At 40.1% G+C, this 24739-nt stretch overlaps 1 protein-coding gene across 3 annotated transcripts in view; it reads right to left on the bottom strand.

Moving 5' to 3' along the window:
* LOC119741096 overlaps positions 1-24739 on the bottom strand; it is a 67832-nt gene that overhangs the window by 9469 nt on the left and 33624 nt on the right. For all 3 annotated transcript variants that reach the window (XM_038216767.1, XM_038216768.1, XM_038216766.1), the window contains 4 exons: positions 24124-24296; positions 17361-17464; positions 13989-14078; positions 2854-3028 (listed from right to left, as the gene is read on the bottom strand). In XM_038216767.1, the coding sequence (XP_038072695.1) occupies positions 2854-3028; positions 13989-14078; positions 17361-17464; positions 24124-24296 (542 nt within the window). The remainder of the gene's footprint in view (positions 1-2853; positions 3029-13988; positions 14079-17360; positions 17465-24123; positions 24297-24739) is intronic.

The following is a 24739-nucleotide window of genomic DNA, read 5'->3' as shown; positions in this document are numbered from 1 at the left end:
CCATTTTCAAAAATGTTTTTGCCCGACTTTTTTTCAGAATCATGCGGCAATGCTAAAAATTCTATCACCAGTAAAATAGAAATTCATTTACTTCAAATAAGCAGCTGTGAGTGTCTTGTAAGTGTTCTTTCAGCTAAACAAAATATAGTTCTCACAGGGATGCATGTGAATTGTATTCATTTTTTTTGCTAAAATGAACACTTATCTTTTTTGTGATCAGGATAGAATTTTAAAACAGTCTTGTGTTCAAAATTCCGTAACTTGAAAAGTACTTGAGTGATTTGAATGATTCTTGTACTAAAAGAAAGCTTAATGACTGGGCTTTCATATCCTAGGTTTTGAAAATGCTACAGGCAAAACTTCTCCCAAAAATTGGTCCTCCCATTTGGGTTTCGTTTTTTTTTTTTTTTTACTCACCCTCTACCTGAGTATTTAAATGTTACTAAAGTGTAAGAAAGGCCTGATCGTTCCCTACAAACAAACTATTTCCTTTGGGGAAAGCTTTCACTCCCAATAAAGCTTAAGGCTTGGATATGAAACAGAAAGATCAAATTAACATGTAAATTGATCCATTTGTATTTCCTGGTGTTTGATATCGTGGTTTCATGCAAAGGTAATATTTTTAACTTTGAAGTTTAAACGACAGCCAAATTTCCAATCAAACTTTCACTTTAATATGATAGTCGAGTGTGACCGTAAGTTTCAAAAGTGACTGAAAATTATGCAATCTTGTTTGATTTTATTCCGTAGGTACGAGTGCAAAACAGAAAGGAAAACTATTGTACATAAAGTTTAAATGACGGCAAAATTTCTAATCAAACTTTCACTTTTTATATGATAGTTGAGTGTGACAGTAAATTTCAAAAGTGACTGAAAATTATGCAATCTTGTTGGATTTTATTTCGTAGGTATGAGTGCAAAACAGAAAGGAAAATGATTGTACATAATTTTCTTATTAACTCCCTAGAGGGTGTGCAAAATCATATTAAAATTGGAGGATTCAGGACTGTTAGGGCTATTTAATTAACAAACATGACACATATTAAACAAAAAATCTAAAAAAGTACAAGTAACTTGCAAACTGTACACGAAAGTTAATTTCTAGTCCATAGATACCGTATCTGGAGAGTATAATGTTTATTTTCAAAGTCTTTTTGTTGAGTTGCCGAATTACATTATTTTCTTTCAAAGTATTTGCCCAAGTCGTTTGATTACTTAACATACAAATGGAAGAGCTTAACAGAAGACCGTTTCAAGAAATCCTAGCGAAGCTCAGAATTAGACAATTTGGAATTCATCAAGGGTATACTCCAATGAATTAGACAATTTGGAATTCATCAAGGGTATACTCCAATGGAATTAGCAATACACGTGATCTGCATTCATAAATATAAGCCACTGAAATGGCTTCGACAAGTCAATTAGCCAGAGGGTCTTGATGCAAATGATCCGCCATCTGTAGGATCCCCAAAACGAAATGCTGGAAGGTACATTTGCAAATCTTTCTGTAGCTGAGGGGTTTTTTTTCACCGAGGACAACTATTGCCGTTATATAAAAATATTCTTTGGATGTTGTTTTAATCTCAAAATCTGGTCAGAAAATACAATTCTCATTTTTTTTTTCACTTCAAATGTGAAGAAGAAATGCAATACAAACTATACCCATTCAAAAAAACTTGTATTTAACATGTGTGCATCATGGGGGAACCAAGGTGGCGGACGGCGGCTTCAATACACGGGTATTGGGGCATCGTCAGCTAGTCCAGTTAGTATCCCCACATTCGATCACTTCCCCCGCGCTTACTCGTGCAAGCGCTACTGCATTCGATTTATTTTCACGTGACTTCTCGCGCTTATTTGAGCCTAGCCCTAGTAACTGACCTTAGTGGGGAAGTGTGGCCTAGCGGTAAGGGTTCGTGACTCATGATCAGAGGGTCAGGGGTTCGAATCCGGCTGCTGGCCATACGTTGTGTCCTTGGGCAAGGCACTTTATCCCCACTTGCCTCTCTCCACCCGGGAGTATAAATGGGTACCAGCATTAGCTGGGGAGTAACCTGCGATGGACTGGCATCCTGTCCAGTGGGAATAGAAATATTCTCAGTCGTTTCATGCCAAGGAAACCGGAGATAAACGCTGGCCTGATGGGCCATATAGGCTCGGGACAGACTTTACTTTACTTTTACCTAGTAACTGACCTGCTGAGCCGGTTACTTGGGTGAGTATCCCACAATACAATGTGAAAACATGGCTGCAGCGCTGTGGGGAGGGAGGTGGGATTCAAGACTTTCTCAGCTTCACTTCACACTAGTAGTACTAGACGACGGGAGGAAAGCTAAGTTAACTTTAAACACACCGGGCATTTCTTGTTCACTTTGGAAGAGCATGTACAGTGGCCACCATGACTCGCTTTCGACGGTTCGAACCATTTGCAAAGGGGATTTAATCGCCACATGACCTGTTGACCCGGTCCGGTTGCTATGGCTTGACCTCAAGTAACCCGAAATCGTTCGTTTATTGCTACAGATTGCGCATGTGCATCTGTACCCACGACGGAAGTATGGGTAAGTGTGAGGGAAATACATGTTATTGAATGCACTCTATGGGCTCCGTGCACTAAGAAAAGAGGGCGCCCTTTTACCTAGCAACGAGGTCCCATGGGCGGGACACTACATTTAGCTGGTTGACGCACACACCAATCCTTGTGTGTGACGCACGTACACCAGGGGATTTGTACAAGATACACGCAGTGGCCGCGCTTCGCAGCAAAATATTGCAGTCAGTGAGGGGGTACTTGTGAACGGAGCGGCTAGAGGTATTGATGCCAGTACCATGCACCAGTCTACCGGTACGAACCTTTGTCTGAATCGAAGCAGTTGAAGCTCATGGAGGTTGGTGCGTCGCCCGCATTCTCCATGCCATAGCCTTTGAATGTCTGTTGGCCTGGTACCTGGACTACAAACTGCTTGGCTAGTTCCTTCTGGTCGTCGGGGTGAATGAACTCCATCATGGCGTTGCCAGTCATCTCGTACTGTCATGCAAACCAACCAGCAAAAAAATAAAATAGTCAGATTTTTTTTTCAGGCGTTGAGGTGTGTCACATTAACATTCAGAGTGATTTATGTGTACAATGTGCCATGTACTGGTACATGTACTGTACTTTATACTTTTATTGTAAAATCAACACACAGCAAGATCCTTTGGTGTACATTTGCATAAATACATATTACAGGAAAGGTCTTTTTGTTTTAATTTCTGAATTAACACAGCAATTTTTTTTTTTTCCGGAATGTCACTATTTTGCAATCTTTTTACAGATTTGTAAAAAGATTTGTCACAGATTTGTTGCCAGGATTCTCAAGATGAACATTTTCACAATATCAGTACACAAATGTGCTGTCATTGAAAAAGTTAAGATTTGCATGGGACATATACTTTACATGTGTTGGTAAATTGGGAAAAAGGAAACAATGAAAAAGCCTTTCAATGAAATTACAGAACCTGATTCACAAAGCATTCTGATGTACAGCCTGTCTCAAAATAAATGGTACAATCAGAAAAAAATTGGATAAATATGAAATTTCAAAATAAGTCATTCTTACTTGGCATAATATTAAAGAACAAAGACTGGGCTTTCCAATAGTGTTTGTTTGATCTTATTTGCTTTTGTCAATTCAGATTACAGAGATATAAACAATTTAGTGCGATACACCTGTGCCACTTTTATGCATGGGCAGAGTTGTTTCGAGTACTGTGCCATGCTGTCTTGAAGCTCACAAAAGATTGCAACTTGGCAAAAGAAACAAACTCGATTTTTGTGTTCCGCAGTAAACTGGAGTTATCTCTGGATTGACAAAAGCAAATGAGATGAAACAAAAAGTATTGGAAAACCTGGTCTTTTTTTGTTAATGTGATGCTCAAAACGACTTACTTATGTTGAGATTTAATATTGAAAAAAAATCGTTTTCGATTGTACCATTTTTTTTTTTAGACAGGCTGTATAACAATTGAATTTTTGCACTGCATATCTGCACTATCCCTTACGGTTTAATCAGGTACATGTAGAAATGAATTCATTAGCTGTACGAGAAGTTGAATTCATTAGCTGTAGAACAACAGAACGATGCCCACAAAATGGTGTTTTTCCCTCCAGAAATCAACATTTCTGGTCTTTTTAAACTATCGTCTTGCCCAAACGTGCTGAAGTCAACCGCGTCAGGAACCACGTCCAGGTGCCGGTACATGTACACCGTTACCACATACAACTGGGGGCATACGGGTGGGCCCTATATTTTGGATTTTATACCCGTGCAGAGCCTATGTAGAGCGCTGGACCTGTGCAAAAGCCACCTTGGATTCTGGCTAGAGTAAAAGGGGTTCTTGAAATCTCGTCGTTGGATCCGTGTCCAACACGAGAGATTTTCGGATAGTGTGAAAGTCCCTGTGGTCAAAAATCAATACTAATGTTTATTCTATAACCTCCCCGCCATATATGCAAAAGTAACATATGCACATTGTGTAAAATAGACGTGCATAATTTTTAATAAACAACAGAATTTTGGGTACCAGCACATCTGTTTATATATGTACCGGTGCACGTTTATTACATGTACATGTAGATTTGCATAATAAGGGAAAGAGAATGAAGATTAGCCTATATTATAGGCAACCTGGTGCAATTGCAATATACTACCGGTACATGTACAGTAGGGGAGTTCCAAATTCTATTTTTGAAGGAAAGTGTTACACATTAGCCAATTCTAATTGAAAGTGTGGCAACACGGTCTGATTATTTCATAGAGCTGATAAAGCAACAAATTTGCTTAAGCAGGAAAGAACATTGCTTAGTAAAATCAGGTTACCGGCCAAAACTCCATGTGATGTACATTGCTTGTGACTGGTATTTAGCTGTTGTTCACTTAGCATAACAATTGCATGAAGTTTTGGCTGGTAACCTGATTTTATTGAGCAAGACTTTTTTTGTGCTTAAGCGAATTTTGCGCTTAAGCAGCTCTATGAAATTGGCCCCTGGGATTTTTTCAGACCCCTTGGATGTACATTGCATGTTACAAACCTTTCTTTTAAAGGGACACTAGGTCCTAGAACAGCCCATATGGGCTACAAAACGCGCTTTGAATGAAATGATATTAATCTGAAAGAACATTTAAAAGTAGGATATAAAACATCCACACAACTATCCTTTCAAAACTGGGTTTTTTGGTGTTATTCCTGTATTATGCGTGCGTGAACGAATTTCGGGGTCCACTTTTGCAGCCCCAAAAATTCGAGCTGTTTTGATGCTAGTTGTGATTTCATCCGTAAAGTGTTCGCCTTTGCGGACGTGTAAGAAACCATATTTTGTGCGTTGGTGATTGGTCACCGCGCGCTGTTCGCGAGCACGGTGCTGTGTATATACATATCGTACATACATTGACTGAAAGTGAAAACGACCGGAAAAGCGTATTCCGTCGTGTCCGATGTAAACAACCAAGGTTTTTCCGTCTTTTCTCGGGAACGGTAAGACATTAGGTTGGTTTCCTTTGAACCAGATGTTTGAAATAAGATAAGTTAACGATCCAAAACATGAAATTTTCTGGGATTTCAGGACCCAGTGCCCCTTTAAATGACTGTCATGTCACCACAAGGCTGCCAACTGGTGATGAGCATGTTAAAAGTAACTGATAAAACAGGGAACTTCTTCAACTTTTTCGTTCTTCTACCAGTGCTTGCAAAAAAATGCATAAGTGGAAAGTGGACATTATGTAACTTACGTTAGCTGTCAACAACTACCATTATACTTTGCCTTGCAGTGAATATTGTTTGGCCAAGTATCTTTTCAATGTTGTAAAGGGATGCTTCTTCCAACAGTTTAATTGAAAATTAACAACATGCAGCTTTCATCTTGCTTTGGATTTTGCTTCATATCTTGATTTGGATCTCTCATGTCCCACTTTTTGTAGCCAGTATTGTGTCCTTAAATTGTTTCTTAAAGGGCCCATGTAATGGAGTTTTTAAGGTACCTATAGATACTTTTATCTTTAATTCCAATCATCAAATTGCCATTTTCAAAGGTGTTTTGATGTCTCTTTAGTTTTGCTGCTCATGCCAATTTCCATATTCATGAGCTAGACTGTGATGTCATAGTCAGAAACTTTAGTGTTACAGCTCCCCCGGGATCACAAGTTTCCAGAATTTTGGGGCTTAAACATGGTAATTTGTTGGGCTTTGGTGACATTCTTGAATCAGTACATGAAAATAAGACAAGTCTAAGAACAAAACTTATCCACAAATGTTTTTCGGTTTCCAAAAACCTGGGTTCACAATATGAACAGAAACCCGCTAATCTGAAGAGGGTGTGACATCAGAGAAACAGCGGCCTCAGTTGTCAGAAAAAAGCATAGAATATTTTACAAATGTTTAAAAAAGTGGACTTTTCGCAAATATTTACCAAAAAGGGATGTCTCATAGCTCTCATACATATTTGAGGAACTGATATTTGCACGAAAGAAGTTCCAGTGTAAACGTCATGTCATGAACCCTTTTCCTCCCCGCCCCCAGAATGACGTCATTCAATGTAATGAACATAACTGATTGTACGCCTTCAATTATGTGCTACGGAACTCATGACATTTTTACACCTGTCCATAACTTACATTTAACATGAGAAAAAAACACGTGGGGGAAAAAAAACGGAGTAATCAGGTCTGATGAAACACGTCAACAGGGTATGGCTTCTTTGCCAAGGGGGATTTGCGAGCACTTGTCGAGATAATCCAATGAAGACATGACGAGACAAGGGTTGTGTCTCTTTCTCTTTCAAAGGCAAAAGACACCCTCCCGCAGGATGACGTCATGCATGCAATGTTATGAACATAAAGTCTGAACGTACGCCTTCAATTATGTGCTACGGAACTCATTAAATTTGCACAGGTGCATGTACATGTATATATATATCGTACATGCACGAGAAAAACAAAAAAATTAAAAATGGTGTAATCAGGTCTGATGCAAACATGTCAACATGTACCGTACATGTACCGTACATGTACCGTACATGTACCGTACATGTACCGTACATGTACCGTACATGTACCGTACATGTACCGTACATGTACCGTACATGTACCGTACATGTACCGTACATGTACCGTACATGTACCGTACATGTACCGTACATGTACTTGAAGGATGGCTTCTTTGCCAAGGGGGTTAATTGGTGTGCGTACGTGTTTGTTAACAATCCTCAAGATTATCCAATGAAGACATGATGAAACAGGGAGGAACTGGAGAAGGCCACAGGATGAAGAGAGGAGGACGCCTGACTGACGTCTGACTGACGTCTGACTGACGTCTGACTGACGACTGAAAGACAGGTACAGGTGGAAGGGGAAGGACCCATGGATCGAAAAGAAAGAACTTAAAAATGTGCAGTGGGAGAACGTCGCAAACAGCGGTCAAAGTGGAGTTTTTACCAGTCTAAGTTACTGCCCCTGCAGGGCTGGATTCTGCTGTGGACTTAGGCGGCCTCTGACACCTGGGCAGATTTCCGACATTGTTCTCAAGGGTCAAACATCATGCCTATTTATTATTGACTTCCCCCTCACGTCTTCTTTTTTCATTTTCTCTTTTTGTCTTTCTCCCTTTTTTTCAATAAACAAGGGGCGGGAAGGGCAGGGGGACAGGGGGGGGGGCCAAACTGGTGACGTGGAGTTCTTGCCACCCTCAAATGTTCGACTGAATATGCTCAAACCCAGTGACTTCACAGAATAACGCGCCTGATCGTGGCCACGTGTCATCTGTCTCTCTTTTTTTCACATTGAAGGAGTACAAGCATACACGTTCTTGTGCACGCAAACGCGTTCACACCGTCGATCGTGGACGTCCTATTGTCCCTCTTTTGTTTGTACTCTTAACTTTTTAGGAAGACTCCCATAGGTTTTGTACACGACCTCAATCGCGGACGCATTCTGGGAATCGTGGACGAGATTGTTCTCTTTTGTTCTCTGGAATTTTTCATACATGGTTTGAATAGATGAACACGCCCATGTGACTATGTACATGTGTATGCAATAAAAACACATTATGTTAACCAACTGTACAACGTGCAACTCAGCACAGGTATCAATGTCATGAACTTTTTCCATGCCCAGAATATTTTCAAAACAAAATGTCAGAATCTCTTCACAAGAGGCTCCAGACTGTCAATGAAAGATGTTGATTTCCTCGGAGCGGCAGATGAGACTGATTAATTAGTTCCTCTATCTTGAGGCACTGCACAAAGTACACACGTACACACAGGAACAGACAAGTGTCCGAGGTTCAATTACATATGGTCTTATCTTGGGGTTGTCTGGGAGCTTATGATGTTTTCCTGCAAAGAGAAACCTTGTGGGATACATGTACACCTGCTTCCCCAAAATGAGAGCCAAGACGCCACGAATCAGGCTCCAGAAAATTCATTCAATTGGTTGCTCTTATAATGCCGCCACAGCCTTACATGGACGCTGGCAAGCAGTAACAAGTTAGACAGACTCTGGAGTGCCATATACAGGTACATTGTAAATGGCACATATATGTGTGGTACTTTATAGGAGATGGGTTGTGCGACTGCGAATGTTGTGCACAAAGGCTGTACGATACAGCAAGAAGATTAATTAAACTGAAAATAAACCGAGATCCCACTCTTATACGAGTAGGCCTACAACAAATGTACCTATCATGCTGTCATGCGTATGTACTCGCGCATTCTCTATGAAGAACACGTGCAGTTAATATAATGTGCAGTGCCAGAGCAATCCAAACGTACAATGTATACAAGTCACACGCAGTGCGCTTTATCATTTGCAGTCAAGGGGCGTGCTTCCATAGGAACAGTTTGCCTGCATTTCCATCGCTTCAAAATTGCAAATAATATTTTCTCATGAAGTCAAAAACTTTCCCTTGTTTGCAAATGGGTTCTTCAACTCAGGGGTGTGAGTGACCACTGATAAAAATAGCTGAAAACAGCTGAAAAAGGTGTAAAAGAGCTGAATTTTGGAAATCTCCTATACTTTTGTACACAGCAAGTGAGGGGAAAAAGCTGAAATCCAAAACAAAAATAGCTGAAATCAGCTAAAAAGCTGAGATTTCACACCCCTGTTCAACGTTACTGGCACCAAATATTTTTTGTGAAGAGTCTGTTTGAGTATCAATGTTAAACCCTGAAAAAAGATTGTAGCACCCCTGAAAATATATAATGGACCTGTCCATAAAATGTCGGCAACTGGCTGACTTTTTTCGAATGAAAACTGCGATCCAAATATATCGGGTTTTTAATAATAATAATAATAATAGTAATTGGTTCTTAAAAAGCACCTTACTTACATCCTCAAGGTGCTGTACATCATTAAACACAACCTTGACGTAAAGACTCAATGCTGATAATAGAAATCTGAGAATTTCGGTACTAAAAAGGGACCTGTTTGTCCTTACGACAAAAGTAACTAGCAAACTGAGGTCACGAAGCCCTTTTGGTGCTCCAGACATGCTTCATCACGACTGAATGAGGCGTATTGCTTTCTCAAGTGCAAGCGGGGAATTTTCTATGATTCAAGATCCCAATGCGGCATGGCATTGGTAGCAAATCCCTGATGATGCCGACTCTACACCATGTTCTTCATGATGAATCCGTGGTGCTACTGATAAGTGACAAGATCGAAATACTCTCCATTACATCTATTTGTAATCACGAGTTCAAGACCTTTCACGCACTAGTGCGTAGAGACGATCTGTGTATGGAAAACGTTCAGATATACATTTTTGACACGGAACACTGCCCTCCAGCTTACAAAGGGAAAGGTGAATGCATGGTCCCCATGTCACCTCAACAGCTAGAGAAACATGAAAACGATCACTCGTAACAACTATGGGCTCCATGCGCGCACAAGAGTGGGCAGGACGCGTTTTTACATGTACCACTTTTGAGGGCTCAGTGGTGGACACATTTGCTTGCGCATACCGATTCGCGCGCATATTGCGCAAAGTACGCACGACTAATTTTATTTTGAATGTGCACAAAACCATAGGGCCTTTGCAACAAGCGTCAGGCGTTGTCGGCAATGCGTTAGAAGCCCCTCCCAGTGGTCACCCCCAACTCTCCCTTTCTTACCATTGAGGGGGTACTTGTGCACAGAGCCCATAGCATAGTCCAAACTGTAGTTACCGTAGGACGATCCGAACTAAAGTTGGAATTGTCCCAACTACAGGGTGGTCCAAAAAAATGTTTACAATTTTTCAGACGCAGATTTCTTGGAATTAGGGAGACATGTTAAAATTGTTTACAGCATCTTTGTGGTACATGTATAAACGGCGCTGAAAATAAGCCTAAATTAAGAAATGGTGATGGTTTAAAGGAAGATGGTCAAAACCAGTTTGTCCACACGCAAGTCTATGAGATATGGTCAACACAATAGCAATGCGTGCACAAAGAACTGCAATAATTGTTCATGTACATTGTACATGTAATTAGGTCTACATGACTGCCATAGACGTGTGCAAACTAGTTTTTGACCATTCTTCTGTAAATGGCCGCTATTTCTTAACTCGAGCTTTACTTTCAACGCCGTTTCCACCATATACAACCAAGATCTTGTCCCAGTAGTTGAGGAATATCTTCAAACAATTTCAACATGTCTCTTTAATTACAAAAATGTAGAAGAAATCTGCCTCTGACAAAGTGAAAACTTTTTTTGAATTTGAGACCATCCTGCATAATTGAGACTTCCCCAAACTATGGTTCGGACTGTCCTAACTATAGTTGGGGCCACTGCTACCTTTCAGTCATGACAAACGCATTACAACGGTGCCTGACACTCACGCGAAGACGCTAGGGGTTTTGTACACCTTCAGAATAACATCACTTATGTGTACTTTGAGCCATAAACACACACAAACTGGGGCGCACACGCTCCCAATGGAGTTCTTATCAGTGGTGACAGACCGCCCTCTACTGTTTATGCAAAGACCCATATAAACACCAAAGCTCCCATCTCATAACTTTCAGGTCTGTAAATCAATGCACCAGTGCATGCATGTCCATTTGAGTGACTGTTGGTGCTGTCTGGCAACCCCACTTTTGCACAGTGAATACCAGCAGCTGTGAATACCAAGCCCTAGGCAGCTCAGGTGGGAGCTGAACCCACGACCTCCAGCTCTTGTACCACAGAGGCATTAACCACTAGTAAATTGCCGCTTCTACCAAATACATACCCTGTTTCTGATATGATACCCTCAGAATAAACAGTACCATGTATACACACATGTAGGCCTGGAGTGGAGCTACTGTATCACTTGCAAAAATAGCATGGCATTGAAGTACCGGCCAGTACAGGAACGTATATGCAATTCAAAAAGGATTAATTGTAGGGAAATCTGCCCTTTCATAGCTTACTGCAGTTATAAATATTCTTTAGACATCAGCGACAGTCTTACATGTGTACACATGTCCTGGGACTGCACCAAGGGATGAAATAAGTGATCTTGTTGGGGTTTTTTAAAGGGAATATACATCATTTGCTTTTGCTGTAATTTTCAGAAATGGTTGGAATTGGGGGTTGGAAATATAAAGCAAATATAGTTACACTGACTTTTTGGAGGTTTTGGGTTCGAAAATGCTATAAAAACCAAGAAAAACGATCATTTTCCTGTAGTCTGGTTCCCTGACTCCATATAAGAAGAAACAGAGCAGTTTACATACATTGGGGAATTGTAAGGTTAGGGAACCAGTCTAGCTGGCTCGTACCCGTTCATAGGTTTGTAATCGATTGTAAACAAGTGCGATGGTCAATTGGGGCCAGTATTTGAAAAAAAAGCCAGTTGTTTCCAACGCTGATCGGCCGATCAGCGTTGGAAATTGATACAAAAATAACACTTTTCTTGAAAATGACAGTATACCAGGTGCCATAATTTTACAGGATGCTTTAGACTGTCATTTACCAACATCCTATTAAGGTATTTCGCAAAAACTTGGTAGTTTTATTTTTCGATGTTTGCAAATGTTGTATATTCCCTTTAAAGAGGAAAAACCTCTTAGATGTAAGTCCAAACTAGCAGCTTGCATAATGAATTTTCTGGGTATGTACGTGTATACTGCCCTGTGTACACAGTCCAAGAGAATTTGGGAAGAGAATCTTTGACACGCCTAATGCTCAGACAATAATCAAACCCATCCTGCTTGTCCGTTCAGATGTTGTGACTTTATGAGATGTTTATGGTGTACATTACGTGAAGTGACGATATCTACACGTAAAATGCAGAGGTGGTTCTGAGAAGAACCAATAGTGTGAGTGTCTTGTTTCAGTCACATTGCTTTCAGTGCAGACATCTTAATCCCTGAGCTTAATCCCATGATCAACTCGTTGATTCACATACAAGCGCAGAGTAATCAATGCCAATTTTGCATGGACGGACTTTGTAAGGGTCTTCCACACTATCCAAAATCTCAATGTCGGACATGGGTCCAAAACAGATATTTCGGGTCCAACACAGATTAGCAAGAATCCAACACGGCTTAGGGCCGGCACTCAACATGGGTAAAATCCAACCCTGGTTACAACCATGGCCCAATTTCATGGAGCTGCTTAAGCACAAAATTTTCTTAAGCACAAAAAAACGTTGCTTAGTAAAATAAGGTTACTGGCCAAAACTCCATGTGATGCACATTGCTTGCGACTGGTATCTAGCTGTTTACTTAGCATAACAATCGCATGGAGTTTTGGCCGGTAACCTGATTATATTAAGCAAGACTTGTTTGTGCTTAAGCAAATTTCGTGCTTAAGCAGCTCTATGAAATTCGCCCAAGGGTGGAGAGGTTCTATCTCGGTAGAAATTCAAAATCAACGGCCAACCCACACGCACGTACAACGCTGCATTCATGTACATGTACATTTAAAGCTACAGTCCACCATTTGTAATTTGTGCATTTTGTTCGTTTGAAGCAACAAAAGAGTTCAAAATCTAATGAAGGATACTGAACAACTAACCTGATGAAGTTTCAGCTAAGCTTCAGCTGTACATTCCGAGAAAAACAGCATTCTAAGATCTCAATTTCAAATCAAAAGTTACTGAATCATGTTTTGAATTGTTTTGAATTGCAGCTATACGCGACGTCGCGCACTGATCCGACGAATTACAACAACCGCGCGCGCGTGTGCGTCGTTCCAATACTTGTGCGCGCTGCGCTGAATAACAAAACAAACTACTAATTTAAATTTTCCTACGGTGCTTCTTAAGAATCACTGTTGGAAATGCCTTCTTTCGTTGATTACTTCAAAATGACAGCTTCCCAGAAAGAATAATTTCACAGGGAGTTTAGTTCCCTTACTATCTTTCAACCAAGTTTGTTTTTCAACAATAATTACGCCAGTTACTTTTCGGATGGCTGCAAATGATGGACTATAGCTTTAAGTGTGAACGTACATCTTGCCCACCTGTGTTTGATGAGACTCGGTTCTGATCATGACGGACCCGTGTTGATTTTATAATAATAATTTGGAAGGCTAATCATCCTTACTTGCAGCTGAGAAGCTGAATTGCGAAGGACGAGGCTACAACGTGGTCAAGCCACTGGCATAATGGTGCCTCTGGCTGCCAGCCACATCGACCCATGTCTGACCACGGAGCACAGCCAGAGATCGAAAGTGTTTGATTTTTCCGGAGGGAGGAAAACTGGAGGGCCCGGAGCAAAACCCTCGGAGAGAACCAACGCTCAATTCTACTCACGTATGGCATGTATGGTCCGTGGCCGGGATTCGAAGCAGGGCCACAGTGGTGAGAGGCAAGCGCTTAACGCACAAGCCACCCATGCCACCATTTCACCATGGGTATGTGAGACTACTGTGCGGAAAGTCCTATAGGTGTTAGCCCTGCACTGGTGTACTGGCAAATGGCTCTTTAGGATTTGGTCAAAGAAATGAACAAAAAGAAGCTTTTGGAGGTGTAGCAAAATACTGTACCTGATGGATGCCCATTTGTTTGCCTACATTCTCGGAGATGTAGAAAATCTTCCCTTTCCTCGAGATGAAGATCACAAATCCATTCAGAGCCTGTGGGTAGGAGAGACAGCAGAAACCAAATTGCAGTTATTATCAAAAAAAAGGTTACGGACAATGGTTTAGAAATATATTTATTTTTTTAATGGGGCAACCCCTCCCTGTAACGTTTAAATGTGAGCTTCAGTCACATTTTACTTCAGACATTCATTTTGAGGGCTGGGGTTTAAATAAACCACACACAGAATTATAAGCTTTTCTTATGGGCTCCGTGCACAAGTACCCCCTCAACGGTAAGAAAAGGAGAGATGGGGGAGACCTCTGGGAGACAAATTTGAACGCATTGCCGACAACACCCGACGCTCACGCGAAGGCGCTACTGTATGGCTTTGTACACATTAAGAATAAAATTAGTCGCGCTTACTAATTGCGCCATATGCGCGCGAACCAATACGCGCGCATGGTGTGTCCTGTCCACGGGCTCTCTAAAGTGGTAAAAAAGCGCCCTCTCTAGTTCGCACATGGAGCCCATAACTTCATGTACAATGCTTGCATAGTACAGCAGTGCAGTGTAGGGTAGTGCTACCGGGTAGTGCAACAGTTTGTTGCATAATAATTGCAAGTTGGCTTGCACGTACTCAATTTCCCTGAAATTCATTTAAACAAAAATGTCTACTGGTCTTTTCAAATGTGTTTCCCATTAAATGAATACGTGTCATTCACACAACCACAAATTGAAAATTTGCGGTCTGTGTGCAATCTGCCCCAAGCAATTTCGGGGTAAAAAGTGTTGAACCTCAAAAGGTGAGCTGTTGGAGCGCTACATGTGTAATTTGAGTCAAACATGCATTTTTGTTTTCAAATATATCCTCGAAAATCGCGTACTTTCATAATTATTATTATTATTATTATAATTATTATTTTTTTGACCTCAACAAAGAATTACAAACAGTGATACAAAACCAAACAAACATTACACAAAAGTGGTTGAAAACGCACAACAAAAGGAACGTATAAACATGTAATTTAAATTTAAAAAAAAAAAAAAAATCATGAAGTTGAGGGCATGCACTTTAAGTGACAGCTGGGCTTCCCAATTATGAGGTCCCAACTGAATTAATGTGAGGTTTATTCAAAACCAATTGACATTATCAAATGATGCCACAAAAAATATAATGTATTTACATGTATAAAAGAGCTCAAAATTTGATGGCCTTACTCGCTGCTCGGAACACTTAAATGTATGGGGGAAAAATTTAAAAGTGGTGTTTCAACTTTTTCGCCCTATATTTTACATAAGTCATTTCGTAGATTTCCTTTGACCCAAATCTTTTAAATGTGGTAAGTCAACAATCTTCATTAAATATTGGCAATATGCAGGCAAATATGCACCTTTAAAAAAGCTGAAATGGGTGTGGCAACCAATTAAACCCCCCCCCCCCACACGCACTGCTTGGCTACCCACCACACCATTGCATCATCAAGCGTAACACTGTCAATGCCCAATAATGCCTGTCCACATCCATCAGACCACATAACATAATAATCCACCCTTGTGAAGGGTCACGACAGCATGCAAACCGGCCAAATCCAGGGAATTACTCAGCAATGCATTGGTACTTGGCGCTGAACAGCCTGTTGGACGCAATCATCAAAAGTACAGTCACCCCGTGTGTGTCACTTGACTTTTCATAAAGGCTGCATGCACACGATGCACTGTGCGAAGCACTGTACATCACAGGTTCATTATGGATAGTGCTTTTATGGGCTTGTAATGTACCGGTACATGAACATGATACAGAACATGCGTGTATACAATGTATGTTCATTTGTTCATTTGTATACATGTACATGTACCAGTGCATATTGTTCCTTGCTCTATGAATGTAGTTTAACCAGGCAACAATTTCACATGTTTCTTGTAAGCAGAGATCCTTTGCTATCGGTAACTATAAATCTCAAAATTCTGCAATTACATTTAGAGTTACCGCATGATGATGTAGCATTAGAATGGAATTGGTTTGTCCGTTTGTGCATTCTGTACATCTCCAATTAAGAGTTCGCTTCTTGCAGGGTTAGCACAATAATCCAACGCACAAAAGCAATCGTATTCGTAAGCGCAGAATTCCTTGGGTTTGATGAACCATGGACTATGAATTGATGAACTGGTCTCGCATCAGATTTTTCAGGATTTTGAATTGTATGAAGTTTAAATGTCATTAGGTGGTAGGGTGTGCATCGGACCCGACCACTGATGTCAGGAACCGGTTCTAGATTATGGGATTGGGTACCCATAACCAACTTTACAAATTACTAACTTCTCAGACAATGAAACAGAAAGGTTTTTGAATGCCATTCGTGGGGAATTGTCAAAATGAAAACCAGGCTACACGGAAAATTTCAACCAAAACGGATTTCATGTTTATACATGTGCAGTTTAGCGCCTAGGGCGGAGTAGGGCCTACGGAACACCGTGCCTAGGGCCTACGAAACACTTAATCTGGCCCTGCTTTACATGTAGGCATAAACCATTTGAATTAAAACATTAAAAATGTAATATCAGAAAAAGAAGATGATATATAAGTTTCCATTATGATAAATTACTGGCCAGCCAGCTAATGGCTTAATTAATCCCCAAGAAACCACGTCCCCACTAGGGGCAAATTTAATGGCTTTACTAACCCTGGAACTTGGACTCAGGTCTTCGGGTTAATTAGGTGAGTTTGATTAGCTCACCCGGATCGACACAGGTAAAGGCAGATGGGTGGGCCACAGGTAAAGGCAGATGGGTGGGCCACGAGAGCCGGGTTAATCGCACTGACAAAACATGTTTTTTTACTGGGCCTTATTTCCGTCAAAATTGCAAGAAGTTACATGTCGACTGTGTTTATAAGATGGAATTTGCGTCAGGGAGATGTTAATTTTATATTGGGATTTGAACTTAGCAGACATGTACCGTACATGTACAAAAAGTTTAGTTGTGGTACCTCCTGCTATATCAGACTCGAACCAGCAAGCTCTGTGGTGGAGTGGTAAGATGTCTGCACTAGTAAGCAGAAGGTTGTCGGTTCCAATCCCACCCAAGTAAAGCCTGTGATTTTTTTTCTCGCAAGCCCTCGTACAACGAGCATATAAATACAGTGTTTATAAAATACATGTATGTCGGTGAAGGGCAAAACCCAATATTGAATCTACAGTGTTGAATTGCCCATAAGTGAAAAATCATCAATTCTTATATTACACATGCGCAATATTGAAAATTGATGAAAGGGTTTAAAAGTTCACATTTCATGCATCACCACGCAGGATCGAGCAACAGATGAGACTGACCCCTACCTGCAGCATGAGGGCGCCATCATTCAGTTCGGCTGGTTCCTTTGTGGCCTCTTCACCCGCTGTAATGGCTTTCTGGTTGAGTTCCTCTAATAGTGCATTCCCATCTGCCAATGAAATGAGGAACACGTTAATTCTGGTATCGAACAAAGGATTATGAGTTGCATAAATTTATTGATGCCTGATTGTACAATTGTACCTCTGGCGGTAACAGTGCAGCCAAGTGCTCGTCTCACGAGACTGATATAAATGAATCCAACCAAGTATATAATTTAACAGATTTGATATCGTTCAACGATGTAAAGACACATTGTAAACATGTACAAACTGGATGAGTAGCCCAGAATGCACATCTACATCTAACAACCGACTCCGATATCAGCAAGCTGCAATGCGAGCCTGGTCTCCATTCCAGCTTCAATAATATTCTTTCGCCTGAAAACTTCAGAAGTCGCTATATGACAAAGGGAAAGGACCACTGAATAAAGACTAAGCAAGCTCTACAATAACGTCATTCAGCACCCAAATGAACAGATCCATTGAGGGTGCATTTTGTAATTTTAAAAAATTTGTGTTTTTATGAGTTCAGCCAGTTTTCGACGTTTTCCTCTGCGTAAAAATAGCAACACCGACACAAACATTTATATTGAATAAACAAAATGTTGAACAGCAACTGCACTGCTGTACATACAGCAATTAAAATGCATACTGATGTTAGTTTAAATCAGAAATATAGCCGGTACCGGAAGTTGCATTAAAATCTTAAGGTACTGCATTAAACTGCATTAAAAGGGTAATTTAGCAAAAAAAATATATTTATAACCAACCAAAAATTGTATTTTCATAAACCACACAGCCAATCAATAATGAACAGAGCCAGCCAGGAAAAATTACTAAGAGAAAATAACAAGCTCAATTGGAAATTTCTCGGAAGCCGCGGGACAACAAATACTATTCATGCATGTCGAGTCACGTGATTGTTCCATGTAATTTCTGGAATTAGTGTTTTGAGTACAAACATAAGGTTATTGACCCCAGTACCCCCATAATGGCCTTTGACCTCAGTTTGGTCATGTGACATGTTAGGGCTGAGCTACTGACACTTTCAATAAAGTTTGATTGAAATCGATCAAAATATGTAGGAATAGACACTGTCAACATTTGTTACTAACTACATGTAACTAACAGACTACATGTACGGTAACTAACAGACTACATGTATTAACGGAGAGACATGACGATTGTTGAGCTGCTATCCTGCAGCAAAAAGAAAAAAGGGACGAAGCGGTCAGAGGAATACCGCACTTCCGTGAGAAGAATGAATTATGCAACAATATCCTAATGGCTCCAGTGATGCAAAGGTAATCAAGGTATTGCATCATTTATGTTTCCCCATCCCAAAGAGTTTTTTTCCACAGATGAGGAAAGGTTAATTGAAGCCTGCTTAATCCCTTGCAACCGATCCAAAAGCTCCATGGAATGGATCTTCTGATCAGTTCAACAGAGATGTACCAGATACGTACAACCAAGCTGTACTCTCTATGGGCCGACCAGCGTTGGAAATTGATGCAAAAATACAAATTTTCTTGAAAATGACAGCACACACCACAATTTTACAGGATGCTTAAGACAGTCAACAGTCCAGTAAGGTCTTTTGTCGTAATTTGGTAGTTTCATTTTTTTGATTTTTGCAAATGTATTCCCTTTAAAGGGAAGATACAATTTTCAAAAATCAAAAATCGAAATGATCAAATTATCACGAAATATCTTACTGGATGGTTAGTCTAAAGCACCCTGCAAAACCGTGGCTCCTGGTGTGCAGACATTTTCAAGAAAAATTGTATTTTTCCATTGCTGGTCGGCCGACCAGCGTTGGAGAAAACTGTTTTTGTTCCCAAAAACTGCTCTTAATTTTTCATAAATAGTTTTCCGCATTTTCTTTGCAATTGATTACACACCTGTGAAGGGGTACAACTACAAGCCTGCCGGACTGATTCTCTGACCTTACAATCCCCCAAAGTTGACAAACTGCTCTGTTTCATCTTGCCTGTAAGTGGGGTCCGACAGACTACAAGAACATAATATTTTTTCTTGGTTTTTCCAGCATCTTCAAGCCCAAAACGTGAAACAAGTCAGTTTAACAATATTTGCTATAACATTCTAATCCCCCAAATCCACTTACTACTGAAAATTGCAGCAAGAGCAAAATGTTGTACATTCCCTTTATATACAAATCTGCATGTACCTTCAACCAATTACATGTACAGACAATTAACCCCTTAACATACACGTACACAAATACCCAATCATGTTCAGGGACATCAGCTTATCAAAATCACGAAAAAAGTGGCACTAGTCCAATATACATGTACATGTATCCATACATGTACAAGTGGAAATGGTGGCCTTGCGTATTTCAGAGAAAATAGCAGAGTCACCTGCCCCAGTGACAAAAAGTACATTCAACTCTTACAAATTTCATTATTGCTTCGGGTCAGCTGCCAAATTACCATGGCGCCTCATCAGCGCAACAACAAAAAATTCACGTCACGGTCAGGAGAAATTACCCTTTTGTATACACTGTGTTGCGCTTGTGAATAATAATGCAGTGGCTGCTTTAATCGCCTCTAGCGCTAAAGGGTCATCTATCACTGTTCACTGGCTACAAAAGAAACTCCTTTTTGAAAAGGACTGGCATTTTCATCCCATTAGACAGCCAAAAATTGCAGGGTCCCCCCCCCCCCCTGACTTCACTTGTGTAAAAAATTCTCAACTCATACATTATAAAATTCATTTTGAAAGCTTTACTTTGTTGGTGCATGGCACAGTTACATTGTACCACTACCAGTACATTTGTACAAAACTCCATCAATTGATACCAAAATGAGACATCTGCTACCGTACCTCCTTTAAAGGTACCGGTAGAGTACATGTAGATCATAACTCATTTTTTTCGTCCACAAAAGTGCTCAAAATCTAAAGACAGGTGCTCAAACACTAATCTGATGAAATTTTAGCTGTGTGAATGCTGTACATGTACACGTGTTTATTCCAAGAACACAATATTTAGGATCTTGAATTTGATTCAAAAGTTTCTGCGTCATAATTTGAGTTGTACCTGAAATCAGCATCTGGAGCACGTTCGCATTCAGCGGATTGCAGCTACATGTACAGTATGGTACGAGCTGTCACGCACTGAACCGACGAACAACAGCAACTGCGCGCGTGTGCGTCGTGTCAACGCTTGTGCGCACCCATTCACGAACCAACTACAAATAGAAATGGCCAAAAATGCGTCACTTGACTCATCTTTGGAAATTGCCCTTTTTTTCTTGTTTTCTTCAAAATGACAGCATGCCAGAAGGAATAACTGCACAGGCAGTTTAGTGCCAGTGCTATCTTTAAACCATAAAGCTTTTAAAAATAAATTGGTCAGTTACTTTTTGGATAGCTGTAAATGATCTACATGTACTCCACCTTTAAAACGAAGGAAACCCTTCTTAAAGATTGTTTTTAAGTTTAATTAATCTAGTTCTTTGAAAATTACACCAACCTAATATTAAAGTATCAATTGTTGCCCTCCAATTCAACATATCATCAGATCAAGTTTCATAATAACCTACAGTAATATCCCATCAGTTAAACAAATACATGTCGTGATGATATGGCACTTTTTCCAGGGGGTGAATGTCCTTCACATACATGTTTGCCAGCAACATTAGGCCAAAAAAAATAATAGTTCTGCTTCCGGTTTCCCTACATGTACCTACCCTATTCTGACAGCCCCTACCCTAATTATTTTATGGGAAAAATGAGAAAAAAACACCCAAAACCATCAATTACTACCTTTTACCCTTGACTACACGCAGACGCCTCCATATGATCGTACACAAAAAAAATTCAAAAAAAAAAAAATTCCCTACCTACCCTATTTTCAAATGCCATGTAATCGGAAGCAGAACTGTTATTTTTTTTAGCCTTACCCCAATCAGCTTGTACAGCTTTTATGAAAATTTGCAACAGGGAGTTGTTAATTCAATGGGTTTTATCCTTCTTTGCATGTAAAATGTATTATCATTTTAAATTTTGACGACATCTCTTCCTTGGATATATATACATGTATACTATACTGTACATATCAAGTTACAGTAAACATACATGCATCAATTGTTGCCACCCTGCTCTGATTACATACAATTGATATTCTCCATTTCTGAGAAATTTCACACTGCCAATTGCAATGTGTCATCAGATCATGTTTCGTAATAATATCCCATCAGTTAAATTAATAATGGTGACTGCACGTTTTCCACCTGGGTGAATGTCCTCATGTCAGCGAAATGATCTCAATCAACTTGTACCCACAGGTGTTTTGTGCTACAAGTATCAATACATGTAAATTGGTTTACGGGTTGTACAGGCACCCGACTAAAAAAACAAAACATGGGTATCCGATAGGGCTGTCCCTTTCCAAATAATTTAGTATTCAATTATTGGAAACCGTGTTTGACCGAATATTCAGATATTCGAAACGGTTTGAGGGCTTTACCCTGCTAAAACGATGAGAACAACTAACCAAACTCAACAAAAAAGTTGTTGTCGCCGTTGACAAACAGCGACATCTGACAATAAAGTGCCACAAGTCTATGACTAAAATAACATCACAGTCGTGTGCATGCATACATGTACATGTAGTTTTCTTCTTTCGAATATCCAAACCGGCAGAAAGCTATTAAAATATTTAGTTGATGATCAAATATTTTAATATTGTGTTTTATTAGGGACAGTCCAAGTACCAGGGTACTGTTAAAGAAACCAACCCCACAATTCAAATCTCGGAACTTGATGTTTGGATTGTTTATAAAGGTCTGTGCGATAAAACTACCACATCAGTGCACTAATGCAGCAAGATGTACAGAGAGCTTTTACTTTCTGGTGAAAACTGCAACTTCCGCGAGTGTCATAAATGTGAAAGTTTGTGAAAGCTGTTTTTTTTTTTTCATGTAGCCTGGTTTTCATTTTGAAAATTCCCCACAAATGACATTCAAAACCTTTTTCATTGTCTGAGAAGCTACTGAGTAATTTCTAAAGTTGGTTATGGGTTCCAGATCCCATAATCTGGAACCGGTTCCTGACCTCAGCGGTCGGGTACTCGGGTACCCAGTTCCAATGCACAGCCCTGTCATTGACATGTAATTTTTCATCAGAACTGTGGTATGTCCTGTCTGAGAGATTGTGCAGAGAAACTCACATGCTCACTCAGTTGGGACACGAACCCACATCCGTCTAGTGCATAAAATGTAATCAATGGATACAAAGTACCAAAATGACAACCCAAAACCCTAATTTAGCCCCAAAAACCTTTTGACAAAAAAAAAAAAAAAAACCTTAAAGCTACAATGTATAGTCCATCATTTGCAACCATTCGAAAAAGTAACTGGCGTATTATTGTTGAAAACATATTTGGTTGAAAGATAGTAAGTGGACTACTCCCTGTGAAATTAATCTTTCTGGCAAGCTATCATTTTGAAGTAATCAACGAAAGAAGGCCTTTCCAACGGTGCGTCTTAAGACGCACCGTAGGAAAATTTAAATTAGTTGGTTTTGTTATTCGGCGCAGCGCGCGCAAGCATTGGCATGACCGCTATAATTCGTCGGATCAGTGCACGACATCGCATATAGCTGCAATTCAAAACAATTCAAAACATGATTCAGCAACTTTTGATTTGAAATTGAGATCCCAGAATGCTGTTTTTCTCGGAATATACAGCTGAAGCTGAGCTGAAACTTCATCAGGTTAGTTGTTCAGTATCCTTCATTCGATTTTGAACAGTTTTGTTGCTTCAAACGAACAAAATGCACAAATTACAAATGATGGACTATATCTTTAACCATATCCTATCTTGTTGCTCTCTTTCATTTGATACCACATTTGAGGTTGTTGTAATGAGTGTAGTTCTAAAGATTTTATTAAATTTTCCACTTTTCAGTCTTGTCCACAACTGTCAATCAACTTTCCTTTTAAACCATCCTACACCATCAGCCCTCCACAATCTTACATTGTGTAACGTGACAACCTTTATACATGTATACATTATCTGTGTTGTAATGTCTGATCCCTACCGACATCTGTTGCATGATGTAAATCCAGCACATTAAACGTCTGGTCTGATCATTATCACACCAGACAAGCTCATGCGAAAACCACACCGAATTGCGTCAACTATCGTAAAAACAGGTTTGGCAAAAGGTGACTGTCTTCCAGATATAAATACTGTAAGCTCCCCTATAAATAAATATGTACCCGATTCCCAATTCAAACAGGGATATCTTCGCACAGCCCATTTTCCGCATCTGCACCTGTACATGGGCAATTCATTTATACCAAAAGCGATCTACCAAATTACTATCAAAAAGCTTCCTTGGATTAAACATCGTACTGGTATAAGACACCCTGTAAAACAGTTCCATCTAACATGAGTACTGTCATTTCGAAGAAATCAAGAAGTGTGCCGGCAGGTAATTCCAACGATCAGTCAATTGAATGATTTTTGGAATAAAGAGTGTCATTTATATCAAAAACAAAATCATGTTTTGTGATCAAAATGATTCGCGTGTTTTTTTCACGAAAAGTGTAATAGCCAGTAAGCTGAAACTGACCATTCTTCTTTGGATTTTGAGAGGTGTTATTATTGGAAACAAACAAAATGCATGAAAAACAAATGAAGCTGTATGTCTTTAGGACGGAGGGTAAGAGTGATGATACCTTTCTGGGAGAACTTCTTCATGCGGAGGTAGCTGGTGGTGAGTCGGATGATGGAGCCCTTGTCCAGTCGGCTGGTAACCTCCTCCGGGTAGGGGAGGAGCTTGGAGAGGGCAGCAATCTCCACCCCTTCCTTGTCCCGCCTCATCTTGGCAGCATAGCGAGACCGCTCCGCCCTGCAAGATCATGATATAAAAGGAAACCAGAAAGAGAGAGAGTTCATGAATCAATACAGTGCTGTAGTACTCCAGTATATTATTTTTTTGGTACAAGTACCGTATGAGTACGGGTAATTACCTACATAAATTTGTAAAACATGACAATAAACCACTCAAATTGTGTAACTGTTTGTAGCAAATCATTAGTTGTGTCGTTTGTTTATCAACATCAACACACCACGCTCAGGATTTTCCGATGTGGTGCAGTCACATGGTCGGACCTGTTTAATCGAAAGAGGGCGTACCAGCTGCAACTGGGCCAGTGGTAGCGATCGGGCCATCTCGCGTGCACCCTCTGTGGTTTTCAATGTGGTAACACGGCAATGGCAAAGAGCCATTGATTGGACTGCCGGCATGCGGGCCACAATTGGGTCAAAGGTAGCGATCAGGCTTAATAATTG

The sequence above is a fragment of the Patiria miniata genome, unplaced genomic scaffold (assembly GCF_015706575.1).
Source record: "Patiria miniata isolate m_02_andy unplaced genomic scaffold, ASM1570657v1 HiC_scaffold_5, whole genome shotgun sequence".
Lineage (NCBI taxonomy): Eukaryota > Metazoa > Echinodermata > Asteroidea > Valvatida > Asterinidae > Patiria > Patiria miniata.
This window is presented reverse-complemented; position numbering and strand designations above follow the sequence as displayed.